This window comes from Phyllostomus discolor, chromosome 4, assembly GCF_004126475.2.
Source record: "Phyllostomus discolor isolate MPI-MPIP mPhyDis1 chromosome 4, mPhyDis1.pri.v3, whole genome shotgun sequence".
NCBI classification, from domain to species: Eukaryota; Metazoa; Chordata; class Mammalia; order Chiroptera; family Phyllostomidae; genus Phyllostomus; species Phyllostomus discolor.
The window spans coordinates 115,176,167-115,203,771 of NC_040906.2; the positions used below are offsets into that span (position 1 = coordinate 115,176,167).

The 27,605-nt window shown below is 44.5% G+C and overlaps 2 protein-coding genes across 12 annotated transcripts in view; both read right to left on the reverse strand.

The window, feature by feature from the left end:
- Positions 1–8,045: 8,045 nt before the first annotated feature.
- MRPS10 (mitochondrial ribosomal protein S10) lies at positions 8,046–17,471 on the reverse strand. 3 transcript variants are annotated; one of them, XM_036025052.1, is made up of 7 exons: positions 17,374–17,471; positions 13,579–13,643; positions 13,415–13,484; positions 11,432–11,568; positions 10,464–10,572; positions 9,276–9,365; positions 8,046–8,391 (listed from the first exon to the last, which is right to left on the reverse strand). In XM_036025052.1, the coding sequence occupies exons 1-7, from the start codon at positions 17,419–17,421 to the stop codon at positions 8,308–8,310; spliced, it is 603 nt and encodes a 200-aa protein (XP_035880945.1). In that variant the 5' UTR covers positions 17,422–17,471; the 3' UTR covers positions 8,046–8,307. The 3 variants fall into 3 exon arrangements, with proteins under 3 accessions (XP_035880945.1, XP_035880944.1, XP_035880946.1); XM_036025051.1 differs by having other exon boundaries at positions 13,415–13,487; XM_036025053.1 differs by lacking the exon at positions 17,374–17,471 and adding an exon at positions 13,761–13,785 and having other exon boundaries at positions 13,415–13,487.
- A 4,090-nt stretch (positions 17,472–21,561) lies between these two features.
- TRERF1 (transcriptional regulating factor 1) overlaps positions 21,562–27,605 on the reverse strand; it is a 201,763-nt gene continuing 195,719 nt past the window's right edge. For all 9 annotated transcript variants that reach the window (XM_036025037.1, XM_036025035.1, XM_036025038.1 and 6 more), the window contains one exon: positions 21,562–25,005. In XM_036025037.1, the coding sequence (XP_035880930.1) occupies positions 24,681–25,005 (325 nt within the window). In that variant the 3' untranslated portion in view covers positions 21,562–24,680. The remainder of the gene's footprint in view (positions 25,006–27,605) is intronic.

Here is a 27,605-nt window from a genome sequence, read left to right on the forward strand (position 1 = left end):
CTGGTGGACTTTTCTCCCACATCCCACAGCCCCCAGGGTCGGGGGAATGAGGCTAGTCTCCTCCTTCCTCTTAACTGTTGCCTCCGCCTTTTCTCTTTCCTCCCTCAAAAACACCAGTCCCTTCAAAGCCATGTCGAAATCAACCCCTCCTTATACTCACCCTTGTTGCCATTACTGACCAATGACTTCACCATGTGTCTCAAGGCATCATCTTAGAGACACCCACACCCAGGTGGAGACCGGACCCATCGGCACTCTGGCCTCAAAGGCCCTTGATCTCCTCAGTTCCAAGAGCTTCCCTCCCATCCCACCCGGGCCTCCCGTGGACCCTGGGCCAGCAGCCACAGCCTCTGGAAGCTTGTTAGAAATGCAAATTCTCAGGCCCCTCCCCTCATATGGAATCAGAAATTTGGAAGGTTACAGGGAACTGGTCCTCGTGGCAATGGTGACTGTAGCTCAGCCCTGGTTTGGAAAACTGGCAGGTGCGAGGCAGCACACAGGAGCCAGGTCCACAGATTCGATTTCCCATAGGGGACCAGGCCTGCTTTGTACCTAGGCTGCCTTGAGGCTTGCTTTTGCTAAAATCCCCTCACCCTGAGTTAAGACAGCAAATGTTTAATGCATATCTTTGAAGTAACTTCCTCAAGTCTGTGCTAAACTGTTCCAAGGATGGAGTATAACCAGGTCTATCACTTTTATCATTCCCTTGCATTTGTAACATTCTTTTCTTTGTTATCTGTAAGAAGTAATCACTTAAAGCAAACATGAGCGTAATGAATGAGGACCTTCCTTGATGTAATGCTCCCAGAAAGCAATAAAAGCCTGTCCAGGCAGGGGCCGGGGCCCTCTCGCCCTCTCTCTCTCTCACTCAGAGAGTGGCCACACTGTCCCTTTTCTCCACAGGACTTCTGCAGTCTGTGTGGTTTTGTTCATCGCATCCACAACACACGGACCCCGAGAGCCGGAGTCCGCATCAGAGAGAGGGTGGGCCCAGCAACGTGTGCTTTCACAGCCCTCTGGGCCCTTCCAACGCGCACACAGTCCGAGAGCCTGCCCTGGGCCCCGCTGTCAGCGTCCCTGTACTCCCTCTGAAACATTCGAGCTCATCACCTCTCCTTCCAGCTACTTATGCTGACACCTGCACTCCAGTTAGTCACCAGCCTTACTGAGACTTGCAACCTGTGGATCTCCTGTTTTAAAAAACACGTGCCACATCAATTGCATCTCCACTGTCCTTCCCCTTATCCATGGCCCAGCACTCTTGCCATTTCCTTGCTGTGACCCTGACTTTTGCACCCCTCTCTCCCTCTAACTACTCACTTGGAAAAACCTGCCCCTAGTTGAAGCAACCACTATGTGCTAACACCTCAACTTGCACCCAGGAGGCTGAATGCAGTTGGAGAAAATCATAAAATCACGCTGGTGGCACACATGTGACATAACTGCTTCCTCTCCCCGCCGACCTCGCTCTCCCTGCCCCGAGATGACTGCTCCACAGCCCTCCCCTCAAGGCCTTCCCCTCACCCCACACTCAGATGATGACCTTGTCACAGCTCCACTTCAGGGAAACAGATACGCCACACGACCCCTCATCTTCCCCCCAGACACTTCTCTGCATCTGCGCCACGTGCTCTGCCTCTTCCTGGTCCAGGGAAAGCGGGGCCCTTCCCCACTTCTCACCTGTCAGGTCCCCCCCTTGTTTTCCAGGGCTCAGCTCTCTGCCCACTCAGGCACTTGCTTTCCACAATGATTCCTTTCTCTTCCGCATCCTCAGTGCTTCCTTCGCTAACGGATCATCCACCTCTGAAGACACGCTTTAATATCACCTTTATTAAAACAAAACAAAACAACAAAAATCCGGCCTTGACCCCACATTCTGGGTCCAATTACCACGTGTGTGGGCCTACACTCTTTACCTTCATAGGTCATAAGATAAATATGGAAAAATAAGTATTATATAAATAAATATTTAAAACATTTTATCACTCATTGGTATAAAGATGAACAGAATCCAGTCCTGTCCAGACTGGACTAGACTTCCTCTTCTGATTTTGAAAGACATTAAAATACTTAACACATTGTTTGCAGGTAGTTTTTATCGCACGTTCTACTACCAGTCAACGTAAAACGTATAAATATGTTTCCCGCATACAATGTGTTAAAAGAAGTCAGAGATACTGTGGGCCTTAGGCACTCTGGCCCTGCAGCATTCCCCCCCACTGCTAATTTTGGTTTCTCTTACAACAAAGCCCTTTGTGGCAGGTGTAGTTTCCAAAAACAGCACAGAATAGGTCTGGTCTCATGTGTCCCTCCGGTCAAGGTGGGAGTCTGTTCCTCCTTCTCTTCAACCTGGATGGGACCTTGTGGCTGCCTCACTGAGGAGGATGAGCAGAAGCGACACCGTGTGACTTCCAGGGCTAGGTCGTCCAAGGGGATAGGTTTCTCCTGGCCCTCTCAGGACTTGCCCTGGGCACTCAGATGCCACGTTGTGAGGAAGGCCAGGTGCACACACAGGTTCTGGATGACAGCCAGCCGCAACCATCAGACACGTGGGGAAGTGACTCCAGCCCCAGCCTTCCAGCCACCCCAGCTGATACCAAATGCAGCAGCTGATGTCCCTGCAGAGCCCTGACCAAACTGCAGATCAGTGTGCAAAGTAAATGTTGTCTCCACTTTAAGTCACAAAATCTCGGGTGTTTTTTAAGGTAGCAGTAAGTAACTGAGCTCTCTCAAACCTATTTTGTGTCCTCATCTTTCTTTCTTTCTCGTTCTCTCCTTAACTTACTCCAACTGGATGCTCACTCCATGAAAAAGGCTTGCACAGAGGTCACCTATGACCTACGTTTCTTACTCAACTGGCCAGCAGTCCTCACAGTTCACCAAGCGCATTCTGCCTCCAAATACTCCAGGCTGCAAGGATGCACATTCCTCCAATTTCACTCTAACCTCAAGGACTGCTCATCTCCTTTGCCAGCACCTCCTCCATTTTACCAAATATCTACATGCTCGGGGCTTCCCAGGCTTGTCCGTGGTACTCCTCTCTTGTCTACCTATACCAGCCCTAGATGAATGTATTTGTCTCCCGATATTACATAATATTTGTAGGCGGACAGCTTCCAAATTTACATCTTCAGCCTGGACCTCTCTCCAGAACTCCAGATTCATGAACCCAGCTGCCTACTGGACATCTATACTCAGATGGCAAACATAGTGAGGCCAAGGCCAAACTACTGATTTCCTTCTCAAATCCATTCTTAACCCTCTTCCACCTCAGTAACGGCACCACCATTTATCCAGCTGCTTAGGCCAAAAAGCAGGAGTCATCCCTGAATCCTCTTAGATCTCATTTCAGTCCATTAGTAGGTCAACCCATCAGCTCCACGTCCAAACTATAGTCTGAATTCAACCACTTCTCCTCCCCTCCACTACTGCAACCCTAGTCCAGGCCATGTCCTCTCACCTGCCCCACCACAGAAGGTCCTAACTGGTCCTCCTGCCCCCACTGCCACCCCTTCCTGGCAGTCCACACCCAGCAGCCAGAGTAGCACGTTTTAAGGTACAAATCAGATCCTATCACACCTCTGCTCCGAACTCTCCCATGACTTCCTTTTTACACTCATGAATCCACACTCCTTCCCACAGCCATGATGCATTACATGATCTAGCCCCTGCCAGCTTTTTTTTTTTTTTTTTAAATCATCTGAGGGCATGCTTACTGATTTTTAGAGAGAAGGGAGGGAGAAAGAGAGGAACATCAATGTGAAACATCAACTGGTTGCCTCTTGCACACACCTGACTAGAGAACTAACACACAACCTAGGCATGTGCCCTGACCGGGAATCAAACCTGTGAACTTTTGGTTTGCAGGATGACACTCCAACCAACTGAGCCCCCAGGTCAGGGCTGCCTGCTCTGTCTTCATGTTCCTCCATCCTTGTCAACAGAGAGGCCGCACTCACTGGGTCTTAGCACTGATTAGTCCTGCTGCTGGGATTGCCCTCCCCCAGGCCTGCACATGGCTGCCTCCTTTTTGCCGTTCTCCCCTCCTCAGAGAGCACTTTCCTAACCCTGTCTTAAAAGCCACTCAATTAATTTTGACATTATTTTATTTTCTTCATCGTGTTTAACTGCAGCTGAAACTATCTTACTTTTCCCCTACTGTCTTCCCCATAAAGTTTAAGATCCTTGAGGGGAGAGACTTCACCAGAGGCACTGCCAAATTCCCCGTGCTTAGCACACATAAGGAACTCAAATACGTGTGTATTGACCAAAGTGCATGACCCTCGATCACTGCTGAATTAATGGGAGCTATCATTCCTTAATTTTGCAAGACAGCTCTTGACTCCTTTGAGAGAGCCTGGGTTAGCAGATATTTATTGATGTGAAAGATTATGGGATTTTAGACCTAGAAGAGGCCTTGAAGATCAGTGATTCAAGACCTTTTCCCTGTCTCATCATACCTGAAGACGTGCCCACCAGCTGCTGCGGCTCCAAACCTACAGTGACTCAGCTGGCTCGGTGCAAAGATGGTGCCACGCCTGTCCACCTCTTCATATTTATCGGTATTTAAACAGCATTGAGGATGAATGAAATGTAATGATTTAGCTTCTGGCTAAGGAATCTAAAATTCAATTGGCTTTTGATGTGGGTCAGTTGCCCATGCCCTGACCCATAAACACTGCTGAGCTGTTGAAGTATAAATATATCATTTTAAAGAGGATTAGGACTCCACAGAGAGAAACGATAGCTTGAAGTGAGTAACAATAGTAAGGATTTAGGGAGGGCAGGGTTAGGAAGTGAGCGGGATTTGCAGAGAACCCTGGGGATCTCAGGCAGTCAGTCGTAAGCCTGGCTGCAGATGTGCATCTGCTGAGCCGAAGCCCTGCTGTAAATAACCCCCATGCCCGTGCTCTCGGGCCCAGCAGGACCCTCGTTGGTGCAGCCTAAACTCCTGTTGCCCACTCACCTTGGGACCTCAAGACCACAGGGATCCCGCTGTTGTATCTCTCATGCTTCTTCAGACCATCTTTGCATCTTTTAGCCCTTAGATTCCACCCGTCCCCCCAGTCGATCATTTTATTTCTAAGCTTTAGAGGAAATAAGTGCATTTTGTCAATATGAAAGGGGAAATAAATCTGTAATGTTAGGTCTGAATATACAGAGTACATTTAAAATTTAGGTTCTGGGGCTGTCCCTGTCACTAATCTGAACTCACACAAATCAGCATCATCTGTAAACGGAAACATGATGAGTGGGGAAGTTGTAACTTGGTTTTCTGTCCTAGGAAATGGGGGTAATAATAGCAACTACTTTATTGAATGCACATTATGTGTTCCCTCGTTGAAACTGAACTTCACGGCCACTCTAAGGTTGGTACTGTTCTTACCTTGCAGATGCTCTGCAGTCCTCTCCAGCTGGTTTTTAAACGGTGCCCCACAGAAGCATCTGGAGTACCATCAAATTTGTGCTCCATTTAGTGATAACTCTTATTTGTTGAATGTCTACTTATCTACTTGGTACTGTGAGGTGCTTCATGTTATCTGATTTGATACCCCTACCCCAATGAGTAGGCATCATTTTCCTACACTTTACTAATAAGTAAAATTGAGGGTCTGACAGGGTTGAGTATCTCACCCAAGTTTATTGCAGTTGACGGGTTTGAACCCTTATCTGACTCAGTCCTGACTTCAAAGTCCATGTTTCTCTGTCCGTCTGCTACTTACTAATGCTGCAGTAAAACTACTTCAATAATACAGTGCAGGGAAGGAGGAACGGTAGCTGACAAACAGCAATGTTACAAAATTAGACTACTTGTTTAAAACAATCGCTTCATGTATTCACTGTGGCATGTATGACGTGGCGACAGGAACAGACAAGAAGTCCTCTTTGAAAGCACTGAAACTAGGCACTGAAGAAGTATAATCCAGAGTCCTATCCACATTTTAAACAGACCGTATTATTTTATTTGCTATGAAAGGAAAATACACTTCAGATCAGAGAAAGCAACAATGAACTCAGGGCTACACTAGGTAAGAAAATCATCTCACTTCCTCCCTGCCTTCTGGTTCACTCTCCCATCAGGTCCCCTTTTCTCTCTCCACCTCCCATCCCCACCACGGACAGTGTGACTTGGGCATTAACTCTAACTTTTAGAATGTGCATTTACTTGGGAGACCCAATTTAAAAAAAAAAACACTTTCTCAGCCTATCATGATAAAGAAATTATCTTGTTTACATCAAGGAGGCTTCGCCCTGGCTGGCGTGCCTCAGGTGGTTGGAGCGCTGTCCCGTGACAAACGGTCGTGGGTCTGATTCTCAGTCCGGGCACATGTCTGGCTTGTGGGTTAGGTCCCTGGTTGAGATGCATATAAAAAGCGACCAGTGTTTCTCTCTGGCATCAATGTTTCTCTCCCTCTGTTTCTTCCTCCCTTCCCCTCTCTCTAAAATCAAGAAGCATGTCCTCAGGTAAAGATAAAAAAAAAGTAAGCTTCCAATATACCAAATACTTTTGTCAAAGAAGTAGCACTAGTTTTTGTCACATGTGTAGTCTGTTTTCGAGTTTATCTTAAAACAACATTTTAATACATAATTTGAAGTGTTAAACCAAGCAATCTGGTTCACGGGTTAATTTAGCACGAACACAGCTGGAAGCGGACGCGCACCTTTAGAGGAGCTCCCAGGGGTCACCGGGGCTGAGTGTGCACAAGCACCCCATTACACTACAGTGACTCATATGTCTCACACACCCACAAAAAGCTATGTTTATTTTGAAAGAATAATTTCTTTTAAAGTAAAAATGGGTCACAAATTGCTACTTTGCTAGGTATAATTACCATTATATTGCTCTTGTTTTATTGACTAGTTCTTAATCCTGAAGCTTATACCTGAGATAAGCAGGCTTCAGGCATTTGTGAATGACACAGTCAAAAACTGACCTGTGAAGAGAGTGCGGTCACGGGCACAAGGCTCTAATTCTTTTCATGTTAATGACAGTAATATAAGTCTGATACATAAGCAGTATGCATTCAGAACACCGACACCTGATAGCAGGTTGGAAAAAGAGAATAGGAATTCCACTATAAGGGGGGAAAAACTGAGAAGTCATAACTACTCCAAAGACTCGAAGAAAACCACAAAAGACGAGGCCCTGGTTCTGCTGAAGAAGGAAACCAATCACTCCCTGGGGGCTGATCCATCAACAGTTTCAGCCTATTGTAGTCCTGCCTCTTTCAGGGCTTTAACTACTATTTAATTTCATGGAAAAGTAGACATCTCCAAACAAAAAGAGTACCATTGACCAAAAGAAAGAGGCCTTCTTATCAGCGAGGAACTTAATAAGGAAAATATTTTCTGTGCCTTGCACAATTTTCAAAAGCTGTTATTTCTATTCAGTTCTTGGTATTTACTACAGCGCTGGGCACAGAGTTAACAAAACGAAAGCCTGCTGAATGAATGGCTCCCAGGATGAGTGAGACACAAGGGCAGTAATTTCTTGAGAGCAGGAATCCCATCACAGTGACCCTCTCCGGCAGCCCTGCCAGGGCTCCAGGGCATTAAGAGTTCAGTGCACGCTACAAATGTGCTTGGTCTGCTGCAGAGTATGTATTTTTTTCAAGAATGTAATGCTGAAACGAAGTACAATTTGGAGGTCATCACCCCCAAAATGAGCATATGCCGGCCTGCACTAAGGTGAGTGTCAAAAACTGTAATTGCTCAGTGTCAAATTAACCGAAGGTTCCTTCTAGAAACCTCAAAAGAAAAAAATCTGTAATATTTCAAACATTCACTTTCAGAGGAATATGATATAAATTAAGATCACTATAGCCCTGGCTGATGTGGCTCAGTGAATTGAGTGCTGACCTGCGAACCTAAGGGTCCCTGGTGAGATTCCCAGCCAGGGCACATGCCTGGGTTTCGGGCCAGGTGCCCAGTACACGGCACTCAGGAGGCAACCACACACTGATGTTTCTCTCCCTCTTAAAAAAAAAAATCAGTACAAACTAATACTTGAACGGCAGAAAAATAAAATATAAATAGACTCTTGGTGCATAGTCAGAATGGTTTACTCCCATTTGTTAAAATCAGAACTGAAATGATGACACGTATAAAAGAATAAATAAAGAGGTTCTTTTACTATAGTCCATTGTATCCTTAATGTTCCACTCCCTGCTGCCAACTGATAGGACACGTGGGCTCAACAGAGCAGTTACACGGACTCAAAATCATCTCACCGGAAGCTCTCTTATTCCAGCCGATGTGGCTCACCCACCCTCATTTCAAGACTCTGCACCATTAGTCTCTGAGACTTCATGACTTGCTTTCTTCTCTTCCCTCTGGTATCGTCTCCCAGATTGGCTCCTTGATGTGTTCTGGTAACCGTTCTAATTTTGTCTAAGAAGAGAAAAATAAAACTGTAATATGTGAACTTAATTGAACTCTTTGGCCATGAAATAGATTAATTTTGTTCCCTTCAATCCTTTTATTTTTTCCTTTTACCTCTCTTATCTTCTTGTAGGGCTTTGAAACAGAAGAAAACTTGATGGTATATGAAACACTGACATATATAATCCATTTGATCCTCAGTGATGGCTGGGAATGCCACCCAACATGGCCCCCGAGTCTAGACAACTCCTGAGAGGGAGGGGGACTTCAGAGGCAGCCTGGGGGGGATGTGCCTGCACAGGCAGGACTCGGCTGAGCTGCCAACACTGCACGGGAAGATGGAGACCCCAACCACTGCAGTAACCCTGGCTCTAGGTCTGCCACAGGCCCTGCCCTCCACTCAGTGAGCCGGGTCATCAAAAAGACACAACAGCCAGCTTCATCTGTGATCTGAACCCAGGCAACTGAAGGCTGCCTGTCTCCTCCCGCATTTGGAATGTGTGTTCCGTATGCTTTCCCTGCTCTTAAAACCTGCTCCAAGGGCACAGGCTTGAGACAGAAATGTGGTACCGAGACCACCTGGACTGGGTGCATGACCGACTCCAATCAAAGGCCTTCTACGTATGCAAATGACCCCAGTTTGGGCCTCTACAGAAACTTTTAAGATTTGGCAGGTTGATGCAGAAATCTAATCATCTTGTGGCTGCCCAAGAAATACCTGTTAAGTTCCCTTGCTTATTAAACCTGCCACCTACCACTTGCAGTGGTCTGCCTCTGTCTCTCCTTGCCTTCCGCGTCCAGGGCTGGTTTCAGATTCTACCTGCGAAGCTCCTGAGAAGGTTGTGACCCAACAGGGATCTACTCTCCAGCAGAGGAAGAAACTGAAGTCATACCTTTGTAACTTCCATGGCAACACCTTCAGGTAAGTTTCGCTGAATGTATTCCAAGTAGACATCTGCAGTACTTCCAGTTAGATGTTTTAACTAAAATGTCAAACATGAAACTGGTTCATGCTGTGCTATTAGAGCAGAAACTTTTAAATTTTATTGGTAAAAGCAGTAGAACCTTTTCTTTTCTTTCTCTATAAAATCTTACACAGAATTCCAGTAAAAAAAAGGTAAATGTTCTGGTTGAACTGAATGCGGGGAGCATGGCCTGGAAGCACCCTTCCTCCCAAGTGCCTGGAAGCCGGGGCTCCGTGGAACCCAGAGGCAAGCATGGTATGCGAGCAGCACACTTACCCGAGTTTCCTGAACAGCTTAAGACAAAAGGAAACAACGACTAGACTGTAAGACAGAGTTAGTGTGACATTTTCGTGCTCCGTGGGAAGGTGTTTCTGTTGGACATAGGTGCATAATATTTTGGGTTTTTTTCCATTTAAATTTGGGACTATGTTTTAATCATATCTGTATCCACAATGTCTAGTACAGTGCTTCCAATGTAAAAGATGCACAAGCACTTGTTTTAATAAAACTTACCAATTATTTACTATGTGAGGAAGTATTCTCAGTGCTTTAGAGAAATATCTCATTTAATCCTCACACTGACCTAGGAGACAGGTACCCTTATTCTGCACATTCTGTAGGTGAAGGAATTGAGGCACAGGCCTTACTAGCTAGTAGGTGCCGAGACTAGGACCTGGCTGCCTGACTCCAGGACCTGAGCACTATGCTGCCCCTAGTGGATGCACAAATGAGTAAGATGAATGAAAAATCTTAATGCTGCCCATAACAGACACGAGAAATCCAGATAGCACATGAAAAGGATTATTAGAACTGTGTGAAAACTTAATTAGAATTGTTGAAAAGCAAACAAAATTATTCCAATGCTATCTTATTATATAAAAATTAGCATAATCTGCATTATTGAGTTAAAGTATGAACTATTCTAAATGATGGCTTTATTTGAGTTTGATTTTCCTATCTGCTATTTCCATAAACACAAAAGGAAACTCACCTTCTCTACAACTGTTAGACATGGGCTGACTGAAAGGAAGCCAACCCAGGCACTGTCAATGGAAAGCTATGCTGGTGTGAAATTGGGGTGTTTCAAAAACGCCTCAACGTCTGAAACAAACTCACCTCGAAACATCTGTACAGTGTTCTCATTTCATACTGAACTCTGTGCTTCTTGAAAATATGCACTGATTTAAGAAGAGTAAATCGCTCTATTTTCCTTGGAGGTTCATGTCTGAAAATTAATGGGCACAACAACATAGGCTAAGTCATGTTAAAACCTCAGTCACCGATGTCAAAGCATGATTCCACAACTATGCAGGCAGGCTCATCCTCAATTACAGGCGTGAACTACCACTTACAGGCTTTATTTGTCAGGACTGTCACCGATGCTGTGACAGACACTGTCATAAAACTCAGGCCAAAATAAACACCCCAGACAGCAACACAATCATCCTCTCACAGACCCCAAGTTGAGCCTTGGTATGCGGCACATGCACACACAAGCCTCCAGATGCCACATCCCTGAAGCCCCTTACTGACCAATATATGAACTGCGATGACACCACCAGTGTGTGGGACACAGCTGTGACTGTCCACTGTGTGTTACTTTACGGAAATCCGCAACATATCGGTAACTACAAAACTACAGTCTGTTATGGAAAATGTGGGTCCTTCTGATAACAACCAAGGTGGTTATACTTGACCCTGCAGTGACTTCAGGGCCATGTGAAGCTCACCTTGCTCAGGCATTGAGTTACTGGGTGAGTGGTGTTTCTCCGGGCAGTTTTGAAACAATGAACATATCAGCCAAAGATCATCGAATCAAATAATCTAGGGATTCTTGGGTCTCCATACGTCTATGAAATTGGTAGAGAAAGGATTTCCTTGATTTTCCTGGTTCACTCATTCGTATTTAAACATTCCAGGAGACAGGAAGGGACGATCCTGCTTAGGACAAAATGGCAAAGCTACCCCTACCAATCATGAGCTCCAGCCCATTTTAAGAGCTCAGACCTAGCTGGAACCAGCCCATTTTCCTAGTGATCATGTTATAGCAGTTGACAGGTCAGATTAGGAAAGATCATACTTACACTTCGATAGAGATCCCAAGTTCTTTAGCAGCAAGCACAACAAAATATTCATAGCTGTCCAACACAGCCTTATCATGGCCTTTTACTAAAACTGACAGGCGCTTATATAATGTGTCTGGTTCATCAGAAATGGTTATCTACAATTTTGAAATAAAAAAGTTTCATTCATGGTTCCTCTAATATTTACAACTAAAATATTTAACATATTAACCTCAAATGAGCTACTTCAGAGTTTAGTAATAAAGGAGGAGAAAAATGCTAAGTAACATTTTAACACCATCAGCGTAAGTCTCTAGACACTATCACATTCAGACCTGTGCAGTAACCCTTACAATGTGTTACTAAAATGCAGTGTGAATCAAAGCAACTTTCAAGGCAACCTACGAAATCACTGATGGGGCCTTCTAACTTACTCTGCTACTTCTCGCCAAGTGGCAATGGGCAAGTCACACAATCCCACCCCACTGTGGTTTCTTCATGTACATAAAAGGTAGAATACTGGTGCTACAGCGCACAGCGTCTCTTTAGGGAATGAATAAGAAAACACAGATTAAAGTGTTTATAAATGATTAAACATTGTTATATAAAGGTGAGCAATTACAATTCATTTTATTAGGTTTTATTCATGTTTTGCCTGTCATAATAGAAAAATTACTCACTTCTCACTTCTAATTAAAATGTTGCGACACTGACTATACACATAACTTCCACTTCTTCTATCCTAATACAACACTTAAAATCTTAGAAATAATGGGTCTGACATTTCTGAATTTCTTCTAAGAGGTGATTTACCTTCACTTCATTCATCCATTAAACCAGTAATTTACGCATACTAATCCAATGATTCAGGGCTAATTACATTGCACCTGAAAGGAGATCAGTTACCCAACCAGGAAGCTCTCAATTACCCCAAACAGGGCTGTTGGGGGAACAGAATACACTGATACCCTATCACAAAAGTTGGAGGATGAGGGAAGAAAGAATACATCCTGAAGATATATTCTGATTGGTTCCTAAAGGGTTTTAAAGAAATTCTGAATCTGTTAAAAAGATTAAGTATCAGGAGATTTCACATAAAAATTTGGATTTCAATTTAGGTTGGAAAATTTAGACAACCTGGCATGCCTAGGTCTGATTTCCCACACTGCAACAACGATTAAAGTAAGCAGCAACTATCTCACTTATCACAGGCACAGCCTGTCATCGTGACCACCCTGGCCCATGCAGGCATCTATGCTGAAGACCCGGGGTGTCTAAGTATCGTCATGGAAATACATCCAGTATCCACTAAGTGAAAAAAACGAAACAGCAGCACGTTATGTGTGACAAATTTCATTTTGGTGTGCGTGTGCACAGATATAATGATTATGTGCACAAAGATATCCAAAATGATTCATCCTGAGCTGTTAAAAAGGGTTATTTTTGAGGAGTAGAGCTGAAAAAAATGAAAGTCTATAAGGATTTCAAAAAAAAATTACAAGTAACACAAAAACTGGGTTGAAGAAATCCCAGCTGTTACTTAAATGAAACAAGGCTATGTGCTGCTTCCGGATTTCACTTGTGCTGATATTCTTTCTCACTGCGCACAACACAACACTCTCCAGGCCCAGGTGCGATGTCTTAAAATGAGAACAAAGACCTGACAGCTACAAGAAAAGTTTGTTTCTAGAAACATATCAAGTATTCTGCATCATTAATTATGACAACTCTTCACATTATGCTGAGTTAAAAGCCAAAGACCACTCACTCCCACAGTTATTTGGAGCAAATCATTTATTCCTTTAGAACTTACCTAGATCCCCTGAAAAGAGAACATGAGCACCAGGGACCACAGATACTGTACTCGGGAACACTGTGTACGTGCCAGTATTGCAGAACAAATTTGTTTCTGTTATAAAGTATTTGGGAAACAACCCCGAATGAAATAGCAAAGAAATTTTATTACTAACGGAGCTCTTTATGCCAAGAAATAGGAGTACATACCACAGGCTTGGTCAAATCCTTGGGAACATCAACGTGTAGGTTTGAAAACTGTACCCACTTCATACTGGTACTGCTGTGCGGGGGGGGGGAAAGGAGAAACCTAAGTAAAACAGCACAAGAGCCCATTTTCTTGTTCAATTTAGCACATCAAATTACATACTTACAGAAGAAAGCCACCATTTTTGGATGTACTGCTCTTAGAACTATTTACAGAAAAATCCCTTGAAGCCTTAGAAGAAAAAAAAGGAACATGTTAGAATTAAAGTCAATCCCCAAACCATTCATAGTTTCTGTTAAAAAAAAAAATAAAAAGATGTACAATGCTTCAAATGAAGGGCTGTCTCACTCTGAGCCATCGTGGCTCCCCGCCGTGCACCAAAGGGCTGCGGAAGCGATCGCAGTTGGGGCACCTGGGGAGGCAACCGGTCAATGTTTCTCTCACATCGATACTACTCTTTGTCTCTCTCTAAAATTAATAAACATATCTTAAAAAATGCAGGGCTATCTCATTATTTCAAACTAGAAATAATTATTCTAGAAATTATTTCAAACTAGAAATTATTTCAAATTAGATTTAATGGAAGAATTGATAATCAAAAAAGACTCTCAAAATACTAGAGAATCTATGTATTTTAAAGCTTAGAAGAGCTTTTTTAAAACAAGCAATTCTCACACTGAAATAAGTTACACATTAGACGGCAATAAAGAAAAAAATGTGGTTTAATTTACCCATTATTTTTAGATTAATGTACTTCAATATAATAGTAATTTGCCTCAATATTTTTGAGCAATTAAGTCTTTATAATTTATTAAGAGTTGAAATAAGAATTCTTTTTAGAAAAGGATTTTACTTATTTATTTAGTTTTAGAGAGAGGGGAAGGGAGGGAGACAGAGAGAGAGAAGAAACATCTATGTGTGGTTGCCTCTTGCATACTTCCTACTTGGGACCTGGCCCACAACCCAGGCATGTGCCCTAACTGGGAATCAAACCAGCGACCCTCTGGTTCGCAGGCTGACACCAACTCACTGAGCTACACCAGCCAGGGCTGAAATAAGAATTCTAAAGTACCCTTCTTTTGAAGCTTTCATACATCTTTTCCAGCATGTATTATTTGGCTTGGCTGGGATAACTAGCTTACAAATACATTGAAATACACACTGAAACTTACACCCATTTTACACAGCTACTGTGCCTCAATGCAACAAGTCAGCCTTTCCAAACCCTTTATTGTTGGCTCCCCCTAGTGGATCAGAATTTATGGTTGTAGGAAACTTGCAGTATAATGTAGATGTAATTTGCCACCTGTTTTTCCTTTAAGCTTTCCTGAGATACGTCTGTCCAGAAGGTATCCAGCCATATTATAGGAAAAATAAAGACATTACAAGATACAAGAAACACTGTAGCCCTGGCTAGTGTGGTCAGTAGATTGAGTCCTGGCCTGCAGAACTAAAGGTTGCCAGTGTGATTCCCAGTCAGGGCACATGCCTGGGTGGTGGTCCAGGTCCCCATTTGGGGGCATGAGGCAACTGATTGCTGTTTCTCTGGTATGTTTCTCTCCCTCTCATAAAATCTTGAAAATAAAAAGAAAAAAGAAACATTGTATACAGGACAATGATGCCTCCGTCCCCTACAAAGTAGGCAACTTGGGACCTCACACATTTCTCCTAATTGCCATCAGCTGCCCCATTGTATTTTCCTGAATCTCATGGATGGTCTGAAATCTCTTCCTTTTCAAAGGTGACTTTAGCTTTGGGAAAAGCCAGAAGTTGCAAGGCACCAAACCTGGGCTTTAAGAGGGCTGAACCACCTGGGTGATTTGGTATTTCACCAAAAAGCTCTGTAGGAGATGTGATGCATGGGCGGGTACACTGTTGTGATGAAGCTGACAATCACCAGCTGCCCATGGCTGTGGCCTTCTGAATCATCTGAATAGTTTCCACAGAGGAATGTTCAAGTTTAACACAAAATTTGATGCAGATTTGTTGCTCTACTTGTTTAGTCATTTTGAATGTGACTGCCACACAGTACACATGCTCACTAAACAGTATCTACCACTCCCACTGACTAGTACAGTAAAGTTGTCATGTTTGCACAGGCACATTCCAGTCCACTCTCCTGGATGCCAGGGTACACTGATATTGCGCAAACCAGTTATATTAACAATAGCTGGACTTTTTCTGGACAGACTTCATAAATGTGTACCCAAGCATGATTGGATCCTTAAAAATACTTTGAAAATGAGAATAATTTTTAGCACAAGCGAAGCTTAATTAAAACTGAGGGTCACCTAAATATGTTTAAAAAGCCTATTGTTAACTTATTATCCTTCTTCCCCTCTCTATCCAAGATGGCAGCAAATTAAAACCTTCATATTCTCTCTTGGACCAGGGGGAAAAACAAAAAGAGGAGAAAATCAGGTACAGTACAAGGGTGAAAGAGGTCAGTCCTATTCTTCAGGCATAATCACACAGAAACCTCCCTCCTCACATTTCTGCCAGTGACCCCAACCATTCGGTTGTTGAACAACCGTAGGTCTAAGGCATATGACGCTTGCCAACCATATTCTCCCAGTGTAAACCTCTGCTTGTAGAAGTTGGAGGCTAAGTGCTGTTACAGCCCCAAATCAACAGTAATTAAGTTCTTTAATAAACCTTTTTAAAAAACTACTGATTTGACAAAGAGTAATGGGATGGGGAGAGAGAAACATCAATTTGTTGTTCCACTTATTTATGCATTCATTGGTTGATTTTTGTATTTGCCCTGACCCCTGACCAGGGACCTAATCAGCAATCTTGGCGTGTCAGGATGATGCTCTAACCAACTGAGCTACAGGGCCAGGGCAAGAAGTTCTTAAACGTTTTCTTTTTGAGGGGGTTGAAGGATATCCGAGCTTAGTTGTCTTAGTCTAAAATTTCAGCCTCTACCACCACCTGACTTTTCTTAAGCACAGTGATTCTCAAATTGTGCTCTGAGGCCCTCTGGGGAGCCCCTGAAACAGTTTCAGGGGGCCGGAAGATTAAAATTACTTTCATAATAATACTAAGGCTTTATTTCCAACTTTTTCACTCTCATTGTCTTAGAAGTGTACAGTGAGGTTTTCCAGAGGTTGCATGATGTGTCATATGAACACAGAAGCACATATGAAAATCCAGCTGTCTTCTTTTAAGCCAGACATTAAAGAGATTCACAAAAACATAAAACACTGCCAGTCCTATTAAATTTGCTTTAAAAACTTAAATTATTTTCCATAAAAATGTTACTATGTTATCATGTGATGAGTTTATTAATGTTATTTTGAAAGGAACAAGTATTTTTATTACTCTCAGGTTTATTTTCTAATGAGCTAATTATCAATAACTAAAGTCCACAAAAACAAAAGTTTTTTTTGGCGTCCTCGACTATTTTTGGAGTGTAAACGAGTGCTGAGGCCAAAATACTGGAGAACCGCTGCTCAAGTTTTTGCTTTTCCAAAGACCCGCGCAGAGGGCATTTCACCCCATTCCTGACTTCAGTGACTCTCATCTAAACCTCAGAAACCCTAGACAGGAGGAGAATGTCTCGATTCAGTTCCGTGGGAAGAATCTGAGATCTTGTGCCAGCTCAGCTCCTCACTTGCTCAAAGCAAAGTTTCCCGTCTTCTGAGCCTGGGTTTATTTTGCAAACGTGATGCGAGTCACGGGGAGGTGCTTCGGGAGAGGGATTGGAATATATGATGTTCAATATTCTTTCCAGCTCTGTCATTCTTTTTGTTCCTGTCTTTGCCCTGACTTACATTTTACACCGTGAGAGAAAGGGAGATAAAACCTGCCCCTTTCTTGCCACCTTCCTGCGAGCGAGCAGAGATGCGGACTAAAATCGGGGAAGGCTCCTTACGGTCAGAGCGACGGCTGGCAGCAAGACTGAGTAGCAGCTGCCCCTGTTGGCTCGCCCAGTTCCCCCAGCCTGCCCGGTACCTGCCTGCCAGAGACGCCGGCACACGGCCCCGAGCACTACTCGCGCCGCCATCTTGCCGCCCAGCCTCTCAGGATCGCTTCCGGGGTCACAGGGCGTCCTCAGACCATAGAGTTCCGCTAAAGGAGAGAGTATATTCTTGTGTTCCGGCAAGGAACAACCATAGAGATGTAATTCGGTGCTTTCTCAAGGCTGGGACTGAAACTCCAGTTGGCTTCCCGTGGGTCGTGTACCCGCCGTGTACCGTGTCTTGATCAAGTTCCCACAGCCCGTATCTAGATAGTGACCAAGCCCAGCAAATGTTTTCCTCAACAGATCGTGTTTGTCGTATGTGGTTCCTGTTTTCTCCGAGACAAACACACACGTGCTTGGAAAAAAATATATTGACAACAGTTATCTCTGGGTTGTGAATAATGGTTCATTTGTTTTTCTATTTATGTATTTTTCAAAATGTTACAAAATCCGTATTTCATTAGACTGAAGGAAAGTTTACCATTCCATCAAGCCCTGATTCCATCCTTTTCCTCGCTGCAATAACCTTGTAGTTCTCTGTTCCTTAACCCTACCTTCCTTCCCCACACCAACTGGCATTTTTGTGCTCCAGCTGTCCTGTACACCACTGTCCCAGGATCTTCCTAAGTCTTCATTTCCTTATGTTACTCTTATGTATTTCAGAATTACAGTGGCTGCCTTCACCTAGTACCACAAGCCAAAAAATGTTACAACCAAAAAAATGCCCTTTTATTAATGTTCATCATAATTCAGCTCTAAAATTTTGCTGCTACAAAATTTTCTTCCATTTGTGTAATGCTCTAAATTTTATTTCCCTCAAGTGCTTCTACATAGGTAATTTATTATAATGGAAAACCCTGGACTTATAGTGGGGAGATCTGGATTGTAAACCTAGGTTTACCATTTAGTTGAGTGACTTTGGGCAAGTTACTTCCCCACTCTGAGCCTCAATTTTCTCATTTATCAATTAGAGATGATAACAGTTCCTACTTCAAATAGTTGTTAAGAGGATTAAATGAGATACTGATGTATGTGTTTAGTACGAAGCCTGGCACGTGATAATGCAAATAAATGTCATCCAGTATTTATACCATAAAATTGCTTCTACCTTACCTGCCTCTCAAGATTGTTGAGAAAATTTTTAAAAATCAAGTGGGTGGGAATCTTTTGTGGCATGTAACTAAAGTATTGTGCAAATGTAAACTTGTTTTGTTTTTTTTTTTTCCTTTTGACAAGTAGATATTGCTTACCCTGATTTTCAGGCTAGAGAACCAAGGAAGGGGTAGAATGTTTTGCCTAATATCACACACATTGATGAAAGACCTAGAATAAAAAACTAGTTTTCCTGCCCCTTAGACTGGCCTTTGTGTCTTAGAACTCAGTCCATGTGGAGAGCTGGCAGAGAGGCCAGCGTGGTCCCACACCAGAGTGTGGAAACTGCCCCGCCTGTGTGCACCTCTGTCGTTCCCAGCGGTGCCGCACCCTGACGGGCCACCCAGAGCCCTTTCCAGGCTCCCTCTCTGGAGACATACATTTTACCCTAACTTTGTAAGTGATGAAACTGAGGCTCAGAGATGAACTGACTGACACAGTCATATGGTCAGTTAGCTACAGCTGCACTAGTATCCATTTTCAAGATCCTAGTTCCATGCTTTCCACCCCTGCAGTGGGCTGCTGCTGACCCTATGACCAGCCCCAGTTCTATTTAAGCCTCTTTTGGATGTGAGGATTAGAGATTCCCACTTCTGCATTCTCCTGCAAAAAAAAAAGGTGTTTATTTTCTTATTTTAAAAAGACACGTGTGGCCTGGACTGCTCTTGCAACTGGATAAGGGGACTCAAATCACCCCTCGGGACTGGATGCCCTCTCCATTCCTGAGGCCAAACACAGTCTCTTTATTGATGGGCTCTCTCCAATTTCTAATAGTTTCTGCTCCCTCAGAACTGGCCTTGCACGTGGCCACCACGTGTTGCCTTCAGCTCACCAAGTTTCTCCATTCATACTGTCAAATTTGGGAATTTGATTTGATCCCCTCATTTTCCTGGGCTGAGCCAAGCCACATGTCACCTAATGGCTGATGGGCCAAATAGCTTGGAGTCAGGCGCCAACCCTGGTCCAATTAGCTGGGGGCAAGGTGGGAGCCATGGTGAGAGACAGATGCAGGTTTGCCACGGGTGGAGCTGTGGAGGGGGCTCTTTGGTATGGTGGGAGAGCAAGGACAGTTCTAAAGCGTGGCCCCTTCCCTACCACCTTGGCTTTCAAACCTTTGACCTAGCGCAGGTAAAGAGGAGGTCAAATAATTCTGGGGAGTTGCTGCAAGTCCACTTGGCTTTATATGCAGGAAAAATAAAAGTATGTGCATTGACTATTTCTAAGTTATGTATTTTGATTGTACCAGTAGTTCTATTTTAACACAGCCCTTTTCTCTTGGTTGCCATGGTTTCACATTTATATACTTCTCCACAAACTCAAGTTGTACACAATAAATATGTATAGCTTTTTATGTCAATCATGTGTCAATAAAGTGGTTAAACATGTCAATACTGCCAAAAATAAAACTGCAGGAGCAGAGGAAGTACTGACCCAAAACACAGGAGAGATCGGTATTGCAGGTAACAATATGCATGCTGGAATGCCAAACAAGCGTGTAGGGTGCTCGGGCCTTTTTAACTCAAACAGATACGAACACGTCCCTCGGGGTTGGGTGGGGGAGGACAGCCCTTTCCAAAAGATTGTATCTCTTACACAGAGGACATGATCAGCCCTGTGGCTCTTTTATACAGGGATCCAAAGATCACTGCGGTTCACTTAGGAATATATTATTAAATTTCTTACATGCCTTCCTAATTATGTTTTGCTGTGTCAACATTAAAACCCATCCTCATTCCTAGCGCTAACCTTAGCTGACCGGCTGGGGCCGAGGAGTCTGTGGGATTCGAAATGGGCTTGAGGTAACTCCAGGGGAGGTTTTGTTCACACACACACACACACACAGTGGCAAGTGTACCTGAAAGATTAGAGATAATTAATTTGGTAAATAGCTGCTGAGCATCTATTTTAAATCGCTGTGTATGTGTGGGTAATGGTGAGGCAGTTCACAATACTAATAAAGCATGACCTTTGCTTTTCCCAATGGTGGAACTGGATCAGTTCCCAGGGCCCCCGTATGCTTCAAGTATTAAATTCCATGGCAGGAAGGAATGATGTCAGCCATTTTTGTCCGCTCCACTCCCCCGTGTATAATAAATACAGTGTGGAACAGTGCCTGGTACATGGGGCTCTGGAGTATTGAACGAAAGGCTCTAACAGTAGAAGTTCTTCAGATTGGACACCCGAGCTAGAAGCAGAATTTAAATTTACATCACTGGCTAATGCTCAGTGCTTTTAGAGGAACAGCTGCTTTATTTGATGGAGGACTATCTTAAAATGATACCTGAAATTAAAGTAAAACAATAAAGAGCCCAGGAGATAGAGGTCTTAACAGGTGTGCCCCACTTAAAGCAAATTCTGTATACAATTCAGAATCAGAGACTCTTGAAGTTGATTGTTGACTGTTAAAAAGTGAACACATTCTTTAGAATTTGGAAATCCAGATTAGCACTGCATGCAAACCAGGGTGCACTGGACTTTCGGGAGGGTTCACTGTGAGACAGCTATGTGAACACCAGCCCCCTAAACCGTTGTTAGGCTGCTATGGCTAGAGACCACCAGCCCTTCAAGTGGCTCACCCACTGCCTGCACAGCAGAGATTTATATCCTGGCCTGCAGGGTTGGGAGGGGGCCCTTTAATGAGCATTAATTCTGACCAGCAGACCTCTAACCCGCTCTAGGGAAACCAACCAACAGGCAAATTAGCATTTTTCCAGCATTGAAAAGTCATTTCAGTGGTTAGAAATAAGGAATGTTTAAACCAAAACGAAACTCCAAAAGATAACATTTTATTTTCAGAGCAGCTGATGCAATATTGAGTCAGGCTTTCACAAATAAAAGGACAGTGTCTGTCTGGTTACATCTCCGTTTGAATAATCTCTCTCTACCGGAACTGTCATGAATTTCTGAGGCAAATGATGGGAACCTTTTAAGTTCTCCTGGCTCTCCTTCTGAAAATATATTGTATTTTAAAAAATGCTCATCACTCAGGAGGGGAAAACAACCTAGAATGCCCCAAATGTTTTTGTTTTGAAGGAATGCACCCTTTTTTGACAAGTCTATAAAACATTTTTATTTATTTGTTACATATGATGTTTAAATATAACTTTGCTTTCAAGCTTCAAACTTTTTTTAAACCCCTGGTAAAATAAGACTTTTGGTTCACCTTAACAAAAACTGACCTAGGAAGAAACATTTTTAGCAAAATGTATTATAAAATTCACTAGAAAATACTGTCCTCTCTTTGCCAAAATGTTACATAAAATCCTTATTAAAAATACACACATTACAAAAGAAAAATTATGAATATGCTATACATAGTGCTCTTGATACGGACCAAGGGACCTGCATTCCGGGGAAATACAGTGAAGCACACTAGATATTATGATGTCAACTCATAGTGCAAACCTGGATAAACTGCATCCTGAAATGGGAAGGCATGCAAGTCACCTGCGGAGAACAGAACATAACAAAGCCAGAACAGGAAGCAATCACAACCACTATTTAAAAATGTTTTCGTTTTTATTACATTAATTTTTTTCAAAAATACTTTTCTTTACAATAGAACTCCTAGAAAATATTTACAGCCTTCCTCTAATAAAATATAACAGCAGTTAAATATATTTGAAAATAAGATGGGTTTTTCCATAAAATATATCTGTTAACTTTTTATATACAAGCTTTCTCAAAGAGATCTAAATTCACTAATGAAAAACCATCTGATAGTAAACAGTAACCGTGTTGAAGACATTGATTGATCTTTAGGAAGCGAAGTTCTTCAGGGTGGGGGAAGCTAGGACAACACACCCATGCAGGCAGACTCATTTCAGACAAAAAGTAAGTACAATGTGTCACTATGAAGTCATTTCTTTAAGTCGATATTGGCAAAAAAATACTAATTCAGGAATTCGAACTGTCTCATTAAGGAGGAGTTCTTTGGTTATTTCAAGTCAAAAATGCTTACACTATACTGCATGGAAAATCGAAATTAAATTGTGCATTATATTTTTGCCTTGGCAACTCAAGTTTATTTTTAATGTTTAAAACTGGAACAGCTGGGCAAGGCTCCAAACAGAATGAATGCATGTGCTTTATAAACATTGTTATGGGCGTTGGCTCCTTTGATAGCTAAGTTTTCATATACCCGATAGCAGAACCTTTCCAGAATCACCCTCAGACACCTGCAAGCAGAGGGAAGTAGTCACTGGGACAGATGCCGTCGGCCAGTATCACAGCTGGGAAGGTTCTGGAAGTTCTGCCACGAAGCTGATGCACAGTGCCCAGGGCAGGTCTGAGCTCAGAACATATGAGAGAATAACCTGGCTGAAATGGCAGCAAATAAAACATCTTTTCTCCCCCCTAAAGAAAAGATGAAGGAAACCTCCAAGACCTCTTCTGAAAACAGAACGATTAAATGAAGAGAACCTTTGTATTTATCTTCTGCCCTCAGCTTTCCTGAGACTGAGACAATGCTGCCTGCGCGGGGCCGCCGGGGCCCCCAGTGTGTGCTGAATGCTCCTGCAGAGTCAAACTGGAAAGGACATCGGGCCCTGTCCTCACATTCCTGCTGACGTCTTCTCTAATGGCAAGCCATTACGTGCCCACAAAGTGGTCTGGCACGGCTGGCACACCTCTAGGAGCTGGGGAGCCAGCCTACCTGGGGTGGGCCAGGCCTGGTCTCCGGAAGCCGTGCATTAAAGCTGGGGGTCCTCTCCACCGGAGTGGTCCTCCCTGTGCCGAGGCCTTGCCCCACCCTGAAGGTGCGTACTCGTTTGCCCTAACAGTGGGACAGGTCAGTCTGACTCAACTCAAAAGCCTGAGACGAGTGACATTTTTGAGGAATTACAGGTTATTACCTTCAAGTACAAACAGCAACCCTAATGACAGGGACAGGAGGAGGCAGAGTTCTGTAGCTTGGAGGATTCTAGAAGTGCTTTGGTAAATGACGTTAATGAATACATTCATTGTTTGAATGCAAACATTGTCGCTAAAGTGGTACATGAAACCATTTTTTGTTGGCCTTTAATGCTATTTCCTGTGTTTGCTATCAAATTTCTCAGACACCCCTTCTCTTCATAGTTAACAAGGTAAACTTCAGTCTAGCATAGACGAATTACAGCAAAATCCCAGCAAGCGAAGTGTCACAGTACTCCCGAATGGCACGGAGTCGCTTCAGAGCCCCGCCGACCACGGACAGTGCTGCCGAGCAGAACGGGCTCTTCTGACCTAGTTTTTGGGCACAGAACATTTCTTGGCATTCCAGGTACTTCACTATGTGCCTCTCAACCACGCCCCCTAAACACAGCCCTGGCGACTTAACAGTTGGGGTTATTTTCTTCCAGATGGGCTTGCAGTGGGCTCTCGCTGAGACACAGCTCTGCCACCCTGCGACGTGCCAACCTGCCCCAGGCAGCAGGGAAGAGGACACTGCACTTGCCCTACAAAGCGGGTCTTCTCGAGTCACGGCCAGGGAGCGCACGCCTGAAATTACACAGCACTCAGTTCCTGGGACAGGCCAAGTGACAGGCGAGGCAGGGGGAAAACGCATTCTCCCATCTGGCCCACTCTTCACATGACGTGTGTGCAGAGGAAAGCGCGGCACATGAGGGCTAACTCAGCTCTCTGGAGGGCGGCCCGCTAGCGCAGCCTCCTGGCAGGGTCGCCAGGGTCATGGCACAGCACAGAATGAGGTCAGAACAGAACAACGCGACAAACAACTCTCGGTGGGCAAGGATGGCCCAAGGCCCTCGCAAGAAGCGGGCAGCCTGCTTCACACAGCCACACGCGCCCGCACACCCGCCGCAAGCCTCGGGGCAGGAGGCGGTCGGGACGGCTGGCGTGGGACAGCGAACGAGCACGAGCGCCAGGCTCGCTCCCGCCGGGAAGGAGCTCGCGGGAACGCAGCCCAGAGGAAACATCTCTTACATAGAGTTGTGCCAATTATTTATTCCCCCTAACCTCCCACAGAAAAACAAACTTCTTTTAAATAAAAGAAAAAAGAAACTGGATTTTTTTCTTCTCAACCTGAATAAAACAACCACTTTTTAAACAGGTAGTTTAAAATGGTTACGAAACAAGCAGGCAGTCCAGGCCTCCCCGTCCGTGAGACGCGGGCCGAGAGTTCGCCCTGTCTCCGAGGGACAGGCAGGCCTTTACAGCTCCGTGTCCCCCTGAAGCAGAACCGAATCTTGGTCATCCAAGAGGAGGTCGGTGTCCACGACCTCGGCCTCTTCCATGACGCCTCCCAACTGCTGGACGACGTCGTCATCGAGGATGTCCACGTCCTTGATGGGTTTGATCAGGCTCAGCTGGTCCAGGGGCAGCAGCCCCGGGGCCCCCGCCGGCCCCGTAGTCCTCTCGATCGTGGCCGCCATTTCTGCCGCAAAGGCCGCCTTCTGAGCCTTTTGCCTCTGCTGCTCCTCCTGCTGCCTGTGAGTTTTCATGTGTGCATTCCGGCTTTTGATCTTGAAGAAGACTCTAAAAATGAAGAAAAAGAAGCATGTGATCTAGAGAAAGAGATCTGAAAAGAGGGGACGTGTGGGCGGACACATCATCTGGGTGGGCTTGGAGAGTCCTTGGCTCTGCAGTTCCTAGGACCTCCTATCCCGGTGACCTGTCACCATCTCTGTCTCCTCTGAGCATTACAAGCAAAGGTCGTGGGGACAGAAACACGTTTATGGTGTGTCAGGCTTCCTTCCTGTGGCGACGGAGGAAAATCCTCAAAGGCCTCCTGTCATTTGTGGTCTGGAACATGTGCCTCTCTCTCTATCACTAACCAAGCCTTTCTGACCAGCCCGAGAATCCCTGAGCTCTGACAGCTCCCACCCCCTTCCGGCCTCTGTCCCTGTTCTTCCACAGTCAGAGTTCTTTAGAGTCTGCACACACTTGGTTCAGTTCCTTTGTCCTCCATCCTCTCCGACAGGACTGCTGTCCCCTCCGCTTCAGCCCAAGTGCTCCTCTCAAGGTCACTGATACTGTGTGGCCAAACCCAGTGGCTCCTCTTCTGTCTTTACCACACTTAACCCCTGAGCTGCGTCCACCACTCCTTTCCACCTGAGAGACCTCTTTTTGTTGGCCACCCTATTACCATCATTTTCTGCAGTTTGCTTTAGAATGAAATAGTGGTTCTCATCTGGGGGTGATTTTGCTCCCCAGGGAACATCTGGTCATGTCTGGTGACTTCTCTGACCATCACAACTGCGTGTGTGTGTGGTACTTCTGGCATCTAGTGGGTAGAGGCCAGAGATGCTTCTAACCAGCCTACAATGCAGCAGAAGGCAGTCTCTCTCCCCCAAACAGGGCATCATCAGACCCCAGGGTCAGTGCAGAGGTTGAGGAACTCTGGGGTCAGAGGTCTGCAAACTGTGGTCAGTGGGCCAAATCCAGCCCATGGCCTGCTGTTGTGAATAAGGTTTTACTACAACACAGCCAGGTCTAGCCTGTGTGTTAAAATATTCTATCTGAACCTTTTTAAGAAAAAGTTTGCCTAGATGTGAGACCGCCTGCTTCTGGAGAGGGGTTGGTGTGAACACTCAATACTCATTCCTGAGCTCACAAAGGAAAATCAAAAACAAAAAATCAAAACCTAACCCCGAAGACCAGAGTCAGAGTTGCTGCATCACAATCGGACACACTGAAAACCGAACCTCAGCAGCTAACAGAGGCATTCTGCGAACACTGGCCTAATGTTGTTCCCAGCTGGGAAACCACAGAAAATAGTCCTATTTTCCACAAACTCTTAGCAGGAGTTAAGGTAGAAAAAGGTCTCCAATAACATAAAAACAAGACACTTAATGGATGTCGCTGAAAGAGCCAGAAAACTCAAAAACACTAGTTTTTGTTAAAATGCCCTTTGTCTCCACCTGCAGAATAAGAGTCAAGGCCTGCTGGGGAAGCCGAGTGGAAGGAACAGGCCCCCCCACCCGGAACCCCCACCAGCCCCTGCCCCACAGCAAGCAGGTAGGAGATCACAGGAGTCAGCTTGTGGATTTTAAGTTAATAAATCTAACGATCAATGCGGGGGTCATTTCTTCCACGGCAACGTGAAGATGATACTGCATCCTGGATCTCACAGACACCACAGCACCGTCTCAGAGGAGACTGACGCCCACACCCACCTCCCCCAGTTCTGCGCTGCAGAGGGAAGAGAGCCGCTAGTTCCAATTCACTTTGGCAAGGGTCCTGAATGAGTTGGTTTCCTCAGAGGCTAGGAGCCTGGGCCAGGCCAACAGGCATGGTGCCAACCCCCACTCAGCCCTGCACTGTGATAAGCGGCTTAACCTTTCTGAGCCTCAATGTCTCTTCTTGTAAAAAAGAAGCTACTCAAAGTACCTACTTTACAGGGTTATTGTAAAGATTAAGTTCATCAATACAGGTAAAAATCCTTGAAAGAAGTGCCAGGCAAATAGTGAGTACCTGGTTAAGTGGCAGCTACTATTAAGTTGCCTGACATATTCCATGAGAATGTATATTGTAAGTAAAGATCCCAGTTGGCCTCATTCATACAACTAGGAAAGTTTTCCTGGTAGAATTTCAGCAGCTGCTCGGCCAGCATCTCCCCAGGTAGTGTTACTCTTCACACGTGGGAGCTGGAGAACAGGGGTCCCACGGATGTCACTCAGGACAACATAATCTCTGCCAAGTCAGGCAGACGCACTGAGAAGGAAGCTGGAATTCCTCCTGGATATTGTGGAAGGGACCTTGTGCACCGTACCATCAATGACATTTTCCATTAACATAAATAAACAAACAATGCAATCCAACAGGGTGGGGCCGGGCTCAGGAACCCGGGCTCTGCATTTGAACACAACTGCATTCCAACCTCCACTCTGCCCTTACGGTGGTTCTGGCCTGAGGCAAGTCATCTTACCTAACTTCCAATCCTTATTTGTAAAACAAGTTTAAAAACTGGATCTGTTTCTGGATGAGGATTAAATGAGCTCATGCACAAAAAGTATGTAACAAAATAAGTGCTCAGTAAGTATTAGCTGTTATTATTACCACCCACTGTCAATTTTCTCCTCTTAGTTGTTATTTTCAATTATACTTAAAAGGGCAGGAATGCCAAACAGGTTTTA

Excerpts from the sequence above, each read along its gene's own strand:
- MRPS10 (XM_036025051.1), bottom strand. The coding sequence starts at position 17,421 with ATGGCGGCGCGAGTAGTGCTCGGGGCCGTGTGCCGGCGTCTCTGGCAG. Across the intron at positions 11,569-13,414 it reads AGGATTTGACCAAGCCTGTG|ATAACCATTTCTGATGAACC; the intron begins GTATGTACTCCT and ends TCAAAATTGTAG. Across the intron at positions 10,573-11,431 it reads CTTGGGATCTCTATCGAAGT|ACATGAACCTCCAAGGAAAA; the intron begins GTAAGTATGATC and ends ATTAATTTTCAG.